We start from the raw sequence: 12,631 nt of genomic DNA on the forward strand, positions 1-12,631 counted from the left end.
GCCTGCCCGGCCCGCCCCTCCCATACCCCCTCTGCCCCCTCCCCCCGCATGCCCCCCGTCTGTCCCCTCCTGCCGCCAACCTCCCTCTGTCCCCTCCCCCCAATACCCCCCTCTGCCCCCCCTGCCCCATCTCCCTCCTCCAACCCCTTCCCCTCCAACCCCTTTCCCCCCACCTGCCCCCATCTGTCCCCTCCCCCCATACCCCTTCTACCCCGTCTGTCCCCTCCCCCCATACCTCCTCTGTCCCCCCACCTGCCCCATCTCCCTCCTTCAACCCTCTCCCCCTCCCGTTTCTCACACTCGGTTCCGTGTGAGTTTCGGGAGCCCCGGGCCGCCTCCCCCCTGTGACCGGCCCCCAGACCTGCTGGCTTCCTGGGGTCCCCGCGGGGCGGGGGGACCCTGGGCGCCGGGGGGCGGTGCCGGAGGGTGGTCGTGAGAGGTCGCAGTCGGTTGCACACTTTTTAAAAAGTAAAAGGATTTGCCACGATTATGTCATAACATTTATGACAATGTAAACTGTTAGCGTGTTGTAAGCCAAGCGCTAGGTGTACTTTCTGAGTCGGTTATGACCCCATTTAAAGGGCGTTGTGTAGGCAACAGTGTACCCATATTTATATTTTTATAAAATGCTGTAAGACTGTGAATTCTGTGCCGACTGCCTTCCGCGCCCCGCGGTTTCAGGTCCCGAACCCGCGGGGGGAGGGGCCGGGCTGGGGGCGGGGGCGGAGCTCTGCCGGGAGGCCGCCCTCGGTCCCATTTTCTATGCAACCCCACACCCCGGCTGTTTGGATGCCGGGAATGAAAGGGGCCGGGATAATTCAAATTGAAATGAGGCTTCCCGGGGGAAGGCTGCTGCCCCTGCCTGCAGAAATGGGGGGCGCTTGAGGACACAGGTGGGTGGGGGCCCCGCGCCGCGGCCCCCCAGTCCTCCGTGGCCGGTGGAACCCCCGTGAGCAGAAGACGCGGTGGGACCCGCAGGCGGCGGCCGGGGGCACAGGTTACTCCACAAGGAGTTGTTCTGTATGTTTTTTTCTAGATGCAAATAACGTTTTAATTATGTTAATTAATGCTAAGACCTTCTAGGCTTATGGAAGCTGTGTGTGGGCCCGGTCTGATCACCTCTAACTGGATGAAGTCTGCAGCCCGTCCCTGAGTACGATGCCCCTGTAGCCCAGCATGGGAAATTTATCAATAAATTTTTCATTGATCTTTTTATATGAAAAGACAAGCTTGTTGGTTTTCCTTGGGCTCGGCCCCCAGGCGGGCAGGCAGGACTCGAGGGGCCAGGGCCGGGGGGCGGGCACCCCGCGCGGCCGCCGCCTCTGCTCCCTGCCAAGCAGCGGAGGCCTCGGACCTTCTGCTCCGAGCTCTTCCCTGACCCCTGACCCCCAGTCTGAGAGGTGAGGTCCGAGGGGCACCCCCTCTGGCTGCTGTGGGTTCATGCTGCTCACCAAGGGGCATCTTTTAAATTTGGGGGAACATCATGGTTGCTTCTCTCTGGCTCCGGGGCTGCGGCCGGGAGCCGGGAGCCGGGCCCTGGAGCCACCTTCCCCGGGGAGCACAGCCCCGAGCTGGGCCGAGTGGAGGCGTCTCAGGACCTGCTGACCGGAGCTGGGCCTCTGGGCCCGCCCGGGCCTGGGGGAGGGCTGGACGGCGCCAGGGGAGCAGGAGGAGGGAGGGCGCCCTCAGCCTGCCGCGGCCCCGGCCCCTCCGAGCGTCTCCACCTCCTCTGACCCCTCCCTGCTTCCCAGGCACTTCCTGTCACCTGAGAGGTGAGTGACCATTGGATGCAAATGAGCCGGCGGGGGGGGGGGGGGCGGGGGGGGGCCGGCCAAGGGGCAGGGAGCTTGGCCACAAGAACCGGAAATTCTTTCCCTGGAGACTGAAGTCGGGCCTGGGCACAGTGGGCAGCCCATGGGCACGGGGCCGGGCCTCCACTGCCCACCCACAGCGGTGGCCACGGGTCCGGGCGCAGTCTGAGACCAAAGGGAGGGGGGCACGGCCCTGACTGCCCTCCTTCGGGGTCTCCCTGGTGGGAAGGCTGGGGGGTGGGCTGGGAGCTGGGGGGCTCTCCAGGCCCGTGGCTGCTGCTGGAGACTGGGCTCCCGGAGGCCTCTGCCTACAGCACGGACTGAGCAAGGCTCCGCCCCACGAGGGGGCCTGGTGGGCTCCTGCTGCCTCTGCCTAGGGCCCCTCTGCACAGACCCCCTCCAGCCTGGCCCCCCAGCGCAAGGGGTGCCAGGGGCGCTGAGGGCAGGCCGGCAGAGCCCAGGGGGGCGCCCCCCAAACCAGGTTCACCCCCATGTGGTCAGGGCGCAGTGCAGGCCCCGCCCCGCCTTCCTGGGCAGCACAGGACCGCTTCCTGCACGGCGCCGCCCCTCCCCTCTCTCCTCTCCCCCGCCCCCAGCTCCCTCCCCTCCCAGGCCTTCGGGAGGGGGGAGGCTGCTCAGGGTGAGAGCACAGAGGCCTGGGGTCTGCAGGGGCGGGGGTCTGAGGGTCCAGCCCGGCCACCAGGAGCCCCAGGAGGCGGGTCTGGCGGGCAGGGCTGGGCGGGACCCCTGGAGGGGCTGCCCTGGAGGAGGCAGACCAGATGGCGTGGACAGGCCCACACAGCAGGGCCCAGAGTGCGGCCGTCCGGCTGCCTCCGCCTGACCGGGCGGGCGGGCAGGAAGTGCTGTCCACGGGGCGGCCCGGGCCAGGGCCCAAGGCTGCAGGAGGGAGTGCCCCGAGGGGGGGGGGAGCCTGGCTGGGGCCAGGAGCCAGGAGACCTGAGGGGACAGAGGGACAGGGGGTGCCCTCTGGTCCGTCCCCGGAGGCCGTGCAGCCCAGCCCAGATGGGGCGCTCACCGCGGACCCGGAGCCCGGAGGCCTGGGTGTGAGGACGGAGGAGAGGGTGCTGGGCGCGGGGCACAGCCTGAGCCCGGGGTGCGGGTGCGGGCTGCGGGGGGCAAGGGGGGAACGGCCCCAGGAGGGGGACCTGGGTCCCAGGCCGCCTGACCCCCCGCCCCCGGGGGCGCATCCTCCCGCTCCAGGTCGGACTGTCCGCTCTGTCCGTCTGTCTGTCGGTCTGTCTTCCCCATTCGCTGCACGGCCTCTGCCCTCTCCCTGCTGGGGAGCAGCTGCCACGCTGCTGAGGCGGCGGGAGGGGCCTGGCCGCGGTCCGTTCACCGGGCCCCATCTCCGTATGCCCGCAGGGGCTGCCTGCGCACCCCAAAGCGCACTGGGGGGGGCACAGAGACGGGTGCGTGTGAGCGGCAGGGACCAGCTGTCACGTGTCCTGGGGTCACGGCCTGGACCCCCGCTCAACCGCCTTTCCTCCACTCCCCACCCCTCGCACCCACCCCCCACCCCGGCACCCACCACCCACCGCACCCACCCCCCAACCTCACCCACCACCCCCACCCCCCGCACCCACCCCCACCCCGCACCCACCGGACGCGGCTGTGCGTGGGTGCGAGCGCGCCCTCGTGGGTAGGGTCGGATAGCCCTGCGCACCCCCAGGACTGGGGGCTGGGCGTGCGGAGCCCCCAGAGGCGACACCTGAGGACCCCCGGCCTGGCGGTCCGGTCAGGGGTGGAGACTGGGGGTCCCTCTGCCGCCCCCCACGGGCGTCCGAGGAGCAGGGCGGAGGCAGGGGAAATGGGGGACCCACGCTGCTGCTTGGGCCCGGGGCGCCCGCCCGCGGGGAGTGGGGGCGGCGCGTCCGCTGTGGCGGGGCTTTGAGTGACGCCCCGGGAGCCCCCCGTTGGCCGGGGACCGCGCGCCTTGGGCTGTGCTGCCGCCCCGTGGCCGCGGCAGGAACTGCGCCCGGGGCCCGCGTCCCAGGCTCAGTGGATGGAGCGTCAGCCTGCGGACTGAAGGGTCCTGGGTTCGATTCCGGCAAGGGCTCGATCCCCAGTGTGGGGCCTGCAGGAGGCAGCTGATCTATGGTTCTCTCTCATCATTGATGTCTCTATCTCCTTATCCCTCTTCTCTGAAATCAATAAAGAAATATATATTTTTTAATAAAAATTAAAAAAGAAAGGAAAGGGGCGTTGGGAGGGGCAGCTGATGTTTCTAACTATCCCTCTCCCTTCCTCTCTGTAAAAAGTCAATAAAATATATATATATTTTTAAATGAGGCTTCTGTTTATGACACTTCACTTATTTGGTGAAGACTCTGCCGGTTGAACGTGGGCGCACAGAAGGAGACAGGGCAGTGTGGCCGTGCCTGCCATGTTGGAATAAAACACCGGCTCGCCAGGCTGGGGGCTGGGCCCTGTTCTTCCCGCTGGGAACGCCACCGCACCCCAGCCCCGGAGGTTTCTGTGAACTTTCTAAGAACGGAAACAGTGCTGTTTATGTGCAAGGACACACACTAACACTAACCCTTTCCTTAACCCTCACCCTACACCTGACCCTAACCCTATGCTTAACCATAAACCTACCCCTAATCCTATATTTAACCGAAAACCTACCCCTAACTCTAAACCTAGCCCTAACACTAACCCTTTCCATAACTTCAACCCTAACCCTAGCCCTAGCCCTAACCCTAACCCTAGCCCTAACCCTAACCCTAACTCTAACCCTAGCCCTAGCCCTAACCCTAACCCTAGCCCTAACCCTAACCCTAACCCTAACTCTAACCCTAGCCCTAGCCCTAACCCTAGCCCTAACCCTAACCCTAACCCTAGCCCTAACCCTAGCCCTAACCCTAGCCCTAACCCTAGCCCTAGCCCTAACCCTAGCCCTAACCCTAACCCTAACCCTAACTCTAACCCTAACCCTAGCCCTAACCCTAGCCCTAACCCTAACCCTAGCCCTAGCCCTAACCCTAACCCTAGCCCTAGCCCTAACCCTAGCCCTAGCCATAGCCCTAGCCCTGACCCTAATAACACTGGAGCTGTGCTCAGTATTTGCTGTGCTGAGCTGTGGAAAGCAGGCAGCTGGAGGAAAGCAGGCCCTCCCGGGCGGCAGAGTGCCCTGCTCGGCGCGGCACACAGTGCAGTCCGGTGGCCCTGGGCCTGTCCGGCCCGCCCCGCCCGCCCCGGGCTCCACCCGGACGGAGCGGCCTAGCAGCCGGGCCTGAGGGCAGAGGGCGTGTGAGAGACCCTCCCTTATCTCCGGGGAGTAATAAGTAACCAGCGCTTTGAATTCTCAAGGTTCCGGGGCCATAAACGCTCCTTGTCAAGGCTGCTTTTTATTTTAACCGAGGCCGCAAGATCGTTGGGCTTATCGTGTGAGTTTCTCAAAATCCATTCATTGTGGGACAATTCCCATATAATAAAGCGCAGCCTCTCGGGGTGTGGTCCTCGGACGGAGGTTCGCACCCGCCTGACTAACGGCTCCATCAGAAGGCAGGACCCCGCCACCCACCGGCCCGGCCGGCCTGCTCGCCACCGGAACCATCCGGAAAGGATGAGTGTGGGCGGTGCCGCCACCACCCGCTGAGACCCACCGGTGTGGTGTCGTTTAGGGGGCGGGGCATGGGGCGGTCTTTCTTTTCTTCTTTCTGTTGTTCTCGCTGGAAAACTCTGGCTGAACACACAGGGTTGTCCTCCTCCGTAGTTTCTCCATCAACAGAATTATTTTCCTCAGGAAAAGTTCTTTTAAAAAAGTATGTTCGTATTGGATTCAGAGAGGAAGGGAGAGGGAGGGAGAATCACTCCCCACACTGCTTGTGCCCCGACCAGGAATCGAACCGCAACCTCCTGGTTCACAGGTCGACGCTCAGCCACTGAGTCACACGGGCCTGGTTGGGCAAGAAAACTCTCATCGATGCTTCTAACTCTCTAGCCCTCTCCCTTCCTCTCTGTAAAAAAAAAATATATATATATATATATGAGGAGGCCGGGGAGGAGGCCGGGGAGGAGGAGGCTGGGAGGAGAAGGCCGGGGAGGAGGAGGCCTAGGAGGAGAAGGCCGGGGAGGAGGAGGCCTGGGAGGAGGAGGATGGGGAGGAGGAGGATGGGGAGGAGGAGGATGGGGAGGAGGAGGATGGGGAGGAGGAGGCCGGGGAGGAGGAGGATGGGGAGGAGGAGGCTGGGGAGGAGGAGGCCGGGAGGAGGAGGCCTGGGAGGAGGAGGATGGGGAGGAGGAGGATAGGGAGGAGGCCGGGAGGAGGAGGCCTGGGAGGAGGAGGATGGGGAGGAGGAGGTCGGGGAGGAGGCCGGGGAGGAGGAGGCCGGGAGGAGGAGGCCGGGCAGAGGCAGCCAGACCCATGTCTCTGTCTCCGGAGGCTGTGCTGCGGTCCCGGCAGGGACCCGGAGGATCGGAGGGGCCTTGGGGAACAGCGGTGTGTCCCGGTGACTCATTTCCTTCCCACGGGAAGGACGGGCCTCAGCGTTGCCAGCCGGGACCTGCAGGAGCCGTGAGTCAGTTCCGGGAAAGAGGCCTGTCCAGCTGGGCCGGGGCCCGAGGCGCGCAGGAACGGGCGTCCGGGAGGTGCTGCCGGGCCACGGGAGCCGGGCGCCGGGACAGGTGCTGGCCTGCGCCCGAGGCGGCGCCCTGGGAGGAGGCAGCCGCGGAGCCGCGAGGGGGCGAGGGGGCTCCGGTCCCGTTGGAATCGGGACGGGAGGCGGGAGGGTGCGGCCCAGCCGCTCAGACGGGAAAGGAACAGTTTTAGCTGCTTCTCGTGAGAAACATCGACGTGAGGACCGTGGATGGCTGCCCACGGTGTGCCCCGACCGGGGATTGAACCCACAACCACGCTGCGTGCCCTGACGGGTTCGAACCCGCCACCTTCTTGGTGTATGAGCCGCCGCTGGAGCAGCCCGTCCTCCCGTCTGCGGGGACCCGGCTTCCGCTCCGTCCAGGCGTGAGCTCCGCTCCATCGCAGGTTCCGGAAGGCCGGGCGGCCCCGGGGCCTGCCGGCGCGCTGGCTCTAGGATTTCGGTGAAGGTTATGGAGGGGGAAGGGCTGTTCTTTTTCCTCCTCCTCCTCCTCCTCCTTCTTTTTTTTAAAAAATGAGCCAGAATCCCAGGAACTTGCTAACCTTTTTTTTGTTTTGTTTTTAAATTGCGGTAACGTTGGTTAATACATTCCAGGTGCACGGCACTAATTGGAACTCTGCGCTCCACACTCAACACCCATCTCCTCTCCTCCCTCACCGGCTGGCCGCCTCGGCCACGGCCATGGCCACGGCCACGGCCACTGCCACACACTGACATGGGCGAGCAGAGCCTTCCGGGGCGAGGGAGACAGCCTGAGCCTGAAGCGTGATGTCTGCAGCACGTGGCAAATTTACCAAAACTCGCTAAATCTGCAAATTTACCAAAACTCATTAAATCTGCAAATTTACCAAAACCCATTAAATTGTCCACTTACAAAGAGTCAATTTAGTGGCCTGTAAATGACACCTCAGTCAGGTTGGTTTTAGAAAACAAGGTCATTATCTTGAAAGTTGGGGAGCTATTGGCTGGGGGTGGGGGGCAGAGCAGAGGACAGACGGGGGCTGGGGGAAGAGGGGGCGCACTGTACTCGCCTTGGGGTACAATCTGAGCACCGTTCCCGTTCAACACTTTTCTCCCGTCACCGTCACCGTCGCCGTCGCCGCCAGCCCGGACCCCAGGCAGGAACGGCCGTGAGGGGAGGCAGGCGGTGGGCAGGGAGCCCCGGCCCCTTCCAGGCCAGAGGCCTCAGGAGATGGTCCCCAGCCCATCCGCAGGCAAGATGGGGGCAGTGACCCCGAAAGCGTCCCCAAAGGGGGTGACAAGCCCAAAGGGGTGACAAGCCCAGTCCCAGGGAAAAGCCCGGAGCCAAAGGCCCCCAGAGACGCGGAGTCGGGGTGTCGTCTGTGGACAGGGAGCCCCAGGTGGGACCCCGGGCGGGAGGGGGCGTGACCTGGGGCGGGCGGAGCGGCAGGAGCTCCGTGTAACTGCCCCCCACGAAGGGAAAAGGAAACACCGCTTTGGGGGGGACCACGACCCGCAAAAAGCAAAAAATAAAGCTGCTCCGGGCGGCGGTTCGGCCTCGGACTGGACTCTCCCCCGCCTGGCCCGGCCAGGGGGTTTGGGGTGGACGGGCCGAGGCTGGCAATCCCAGGCCTCCCAGCCCTGCCCGGAGCCCGGTGGGGGCCGCTGCGGCTTTCCTCTGCGGGGACCCCTCCCCGCCCCTGTCGCCCCGCGGCCACACCTGCCAAACCACCAGGCCGGCCGGGCCCGCTGACGGGAGGGGCTGCGGAGCGGCTGGAGGGACCCCTGGGTGGGGGTCGGGCTGAGGTCAGAGGTGGAAGGGCGCACCGAGCACCCCTGCTTCCCCCGGCGGCGCCCCCAACTCCACGGCTCCCCCTCTCCCCCCGGCCTGGCTGTGTCCGCGTGTCCTCTGTGCCCGTCTCCCCGGGGCCGGGTCCCCTCCCGGGGGCGGAGCTCACCACCGGGCGGCGGGAGGGACTGCGGCCCAAGCGGCCACCAGGCGGCAGCAGTGAGCCCCCGGGGCTGCGGAAAGCGCCGCCCGCAAAGCAGAGGGGCGGGCGGGGGTGCAGTCGGGTGGCTGGGGGGGTCCTGCCCGCTGGGGGGCTCTCCGGGCCTGGGGGGCGGGGGTGCAGCCGGGTGGCTGGGGGGTCCTGCCCGCTGGGGGGGCTCCCCGGGCCTGGGGGGCGGGGGTGCAGCCGGGTGGCTGGGGGGGTCCTGCCCGCTGGGGGGGCTCCCGGGCCTGGGGCTGGAGGACCGGGGCCTCCCCAGTCAAGGCTGGGGAGGTTGCGGCAGGGAGGCCGGAGGTCAGGTCCCGCTCAGGCCGCCCCCTGCCCCTGGGAGGCCCCGGGGACCGCTCACCCGCGGACACCACCCCCGGGCCGCCCCCGGGCGGAGGCGCCGCTGGACACGCAGCTTCCCCCGGACACCGAGGCCAGAGGCCCAGGCCAGGGCCCAGAGCAGGCAGGTGTGTGAGCGTGTGTGTGTGTGAGCGTGTGTGTGTGAGCGTGAGTGTGTGTGTTTGTGTGAGCGTGTGCGCGCGCACGTGTGTGATTGTGCGGAGAGGGGCTGCCGCAGCTCCCGGGGCTGGGGTCACACTCAGCTCTACAGCAAGGTGACCAGAATCTTTCCAATCTTTCAAAAAATCTGACTTTTTTTTAAAACGCCGCGGGACGCGTTAAAATTGTTAGAAATCGGGACTGTCCCGCAAAAAGCCGGACGATCTGGTCACCTTGCCAGGCAACCAACCGGCTGTGTGACCGGGAGAGCCGCTCACCCCGAGACCGTCCCCGGGTTCCGGGAACGCATCGCCCATCCCCGGAGCCTGCACGTGGGCACGCGGCGGGCGGCGGAATGTGGCGAGTCCAGAACCCGGAGGGGCAGCGGGGAGGGCTGGGAAGTTGGTTTATTGGGGCCTCGGGCGCGGGGCAAAACCAGGGGTCCGCTCCCCGCCTTCCCCGGGCGCCCCGGGGTCCCCCCGGAGTCTGTCGGGCGCCGGGGCCCGGCTACAGCAGGTTCACGCGGGCCACCACCTGCTTGCAGCCGGTGACGGCGAACTCGCGGCCCGCCACGCGGTAGTAGCTGAGCTGCTCGGCCAGGCGCTCGGCGCGGGCCTGCTCGGGGAAGAAGCCCTCGCCCGCCATCTCGTCCCGGAAGCAGCTGACCACGTCGCGCTTGTCCAGCAGCAGCAGCGGCACCACGGCCGCCGCCTGCCACAGCGGGTGCGCGCGCGCCAGCAGCGCCTGCAGCGCGGCGCGCAGCTCCTCCTCCTCCCGCCGCTGCTCCGCGGGCGCGCGGGCGCGGGCGGCGGGCGTGCGGGACGCGTTCTGCAGCACGAAGCGCGTCACCTCGGCGCCGCCCGCGCTGCTCAGCAGCACGTAGACGGCGTTGCGGAAGCGCGGCGGGCGCTGCGGCTGCAGGAGGCCGTGCAGCTCGTCCAGCAGCGCCGGCGGCATCTGCTCCACCTCGTCCAGCACCAGCAGCGGCGTCTTCTCCTCCGCCTCGGCCCGCGCCACCACGGCGGCCACGCGGTGCGCCAGCTCCTCGCGGCAGGCCTGCGGGGCGCGCGCCGCGGGGCAGTGGTGCCGCGCGTGGTACTGCAGCACCAGCGCGCCGTCCTCCAGCGCCGCGCGGAAGTGGCGCGCCAACAGGCGGCCCACGTGGCTCTTGCCCACGCCGCTCGGCCCGTGCAGCGCCAGCAGCAGCGGCCGGCTGTGCACGTGCGTGGACAGGTAGTCCCGCAGCAGCGCCACGACGCGCCCCACGGCGGCCGGCTGGCCGAACACGCCGCGCCGCAGCGCCTTCTCCAGCCCGTCCAGGTCGTAGCGCAGCGCGTTGTCGTCCAGGTTCTCGATGGCGTTGAGCACCTGGAAGCCCACGATGGCCACGAGCAGCAGCAGGCAGCTCTGCGCGCGGCTGCGGTGCTCGGCGCGCGGCCGGGCGCGGCGCGCGGAGTCCGGGTAGAGCACCACGCGGCTGCGCCGGCGCTTCTTGCGCGACGGCGGCGCCCTGGAGGCCAGCTCGGCGGGGCCGTCGAAGGTGAAGAACTGCGGCTGCTCCGCGCCCGCGCGAGGCGCCGGGGCCCCCGCGTCCGGCCCCGCGCCCGGCGTCAGGGGGCGCCGCTTGCGCTGGAGGCACACGCGGCGGCGCAGGCGGACCACGGCGCGCAGCGGCGCCATCACGCTCCGGCCGGGGGCGCGGGGAGTGGCGGCCCCGGGCTCCGAGGCCCCGGGCTCCGCGGCCACAGGCTCCGCGGCCCCGGGCTCCGCGCTGGGCTGGCCGCGGTCCATGGCGCGCGGGCGGCGCTCCGCATGCAGGTCGCCCTCCCTGCAAAGGGAGCACAGGAGGGTCTCAGACTCCCGCCCCGGGAGCGCGGCCCCCAGGGCGGCCCCGCAGCCGGGCCGCGGCCGGAGGTCGCCCCTTTGGACCCGGAAGCGGCTCCCGAGGGGCCCCATGCAAATCCCCGCGCCGCGGGCGAACAGCCGGGAGGAAGTGCGGGCGGGGGAGGGGACGCGCTGCGGCCGCTTATCCCGCGGCCCGGGCTTCCTGGAGGAGGAGCCGGCCGCCCGGCGCCGGACTAGGGGTGAGGATGGGTCACGGCCCGGCTCCGCCCCGCCCGCCGCTCCGCCTGCCAGGCGCCGAGCCGAGCCGCGGGGGCACCGGCCGGCAGCCCCTGGAGCTGGGAGCCCCGCACCCCGGGGGGGAGGGGGTTCCGGCCGGAACTTCTGCTTTTTGAGAATGGGCCCCAGCCCCAGTCCCAGGCCGAGCTCGGCCTCCCAGCCCCCCACCCCCCAAGATCCTCCCAGCACCCTCCGCAGGACACCGGTGGAGGGGCAGCGGGAGCCCCAGGGCCGGCGGGAGAGGGACAGGGCAGCAGGAGGACAGGGAAGAGCCCCTGAGGACAGAGCTGGAGAGACGCGGGGTGCACCCCTGCCCCCAAACCACCCCATACCTGCAGCTGCGTCAGGCCAGCTCCTGCTGGACCCCAGCCCCCGGGCAGCCCCTTGGGGCGCAGGCTGCGGCTCAGGAAGCGGAAGGCCGGCGGGTCAGGGGTCTGGGGTCGGCTCAGGCCGGAGGGCAGCGGCACCTGCGGTCCCCAGGGAGTGACCAGCGGAGGAAGCCGGGGAAAGTTTCCGCTTCTACGCAGAGGAAGTGAGTCAGGGGTGTGTCCAGGGCGGGACTTGGGCTGGACGGAGGCGCCCGGCGAGGAGGCCTGGCTGACTCCTGCTGGTCCCCTGACCAGCGGGTCACAACTCCCCTCAGCCCTGAGGGCCCTGCATCGCCTCCCCCGGGATCCCAGGGGCGTCTCCTCTGGCATCTGACCGTCACCTGGCCCCATGGGGGGAGGGGCATCCACACATCCCTCCCTGTTCTCCCCCCACCCTTCCTTCCCCTTCCCTGACCCTGATCTGGGTCCCCAGAGTAGGGCTCATTTCCTCCTCTCCCTCCCTCCCTCTCTCTCTGCTCAGGTCACTGTCCTCTCCGCCTCCTAAGGTGCTGACCTGCTCAGCTGGCTGCTCCCTGCACTAGCACCCCAGTCCCCCAGTTCCACCACCCACCTCGGGGTCCCAGGTGCCATCCACCCACCCATGGATGGGGCCTCCCATTCCTTCACCTGGGCTGGAGGAGCCCAGCCTCACTGACCTTGAGCCTCAGGGCCCCCAGGGATCCAACCTGCTCGGACTCCTCCCATAGCTGGCCCCCTCCTTCCCTCTCCTGGGACCCCTCCCAGGCCAGATCCTGGCTCTGATTTCCAGATGGAAGCAGCCTCCAGATGGAAGCAGCCGGAGGGATCCTGAGAGCCTGCCCCCCACCCCCAGCTTCCCGCTCCCACAGGCCGGCCTGCGCTCTGTTCCACCCCTCTGACCACTCTGACACAGCTGGCCGCTTCTCCCTCTGGGTCCTTCCATCAGCGTACAAACATGTGTTTAATATTTTCTTCATCGCAGAGGGAGAGGGAGAAACATCAGTGATGAGTCACTTCTGCACGCCCCCTACTGAGGATCGAGCCCAAAACCCAGGCCTGCGCCCTGACCGGGAATCGAACTGTGACCTCCTGGCTCATAGATTGCTCAGGCCCTGAGCCTCTGACCAGGCTAAACACGTTCCTTTCATCTTGACAACAGACAGCAAGCTCCTCCTGACCCGCCCCAGCAGCCTTTGCTGCCCTCCCAGGTGCCCCCACCCGCAGAGCTGCACCTGTCAGGCCATGGACTTCTGTGGAGCAGGACCTCAGTGTGCCAC

The 12,631-nt window shown here is 67.6% G+C and overlaps 1 protein-coding gene across 3 annotated transcripts; it reads right to left on the bottom strand.

The window, feature by feature from the left end:
• Positions 1-8,881: 8,881 nt before the first annotated feature.
• TOR4A (torsin family 4 member A) lies at positions 8,882-11,676 on the bottom strand. 3 transcript variants are annotated; one of them, XM_045573903.1, is made up of 3 exons: positions 11,340-11,675; positions 10,638-10,714; positions 8,882-10,592 (listed from the first exon to the last, which is right to left on the bottom strand). In XM_045573903.1, the coding sequence occupies exons 2-3, from the start codon at positions 10,675-10,677 to the stop codon at positions 9,394-9,396; spliced, it is 1,239 nt and encodes a 412-aa protein (XP_045429859.1). In that variant the 5' UTR covers positions 10,678-10,714; positions 11,340-11,675; the 3' UTR covers positions 8,882-9,393. The 3 variants fall into 3 exon arrangements, with proteins under 3 accessions (XP_045429859.1, XP_036272816.1, XP_045429858.1); XM_036416923.2 differs by having other exon boundaries at positions 10,623-10,714; XM_045573902.1 differs by having other exon boundaries at positions 8,882-10,714; positions 11,340-11,676.
• Between the last annotated feature and the right edge of the window lie 955 nt (positions 11,677-12,631).

This window comes from Pipistrellus kuhlii, unplaced genomic scaffold, assembly GCF_014108245.1.
Source record: "Pipistrellus kuhlii isolate mPipKuh1 unplaced genomic scaffold, mPipKuh1.p scaffold_m20_p_57, whole genome shotgun sequence".
Lineage (NCBI taxonomy): Eukaryota > Metazoa > Chordata > Mammalia > Chiroptera > Vespertilionidae > Pipistrellus > Pipistrellus kuhlii.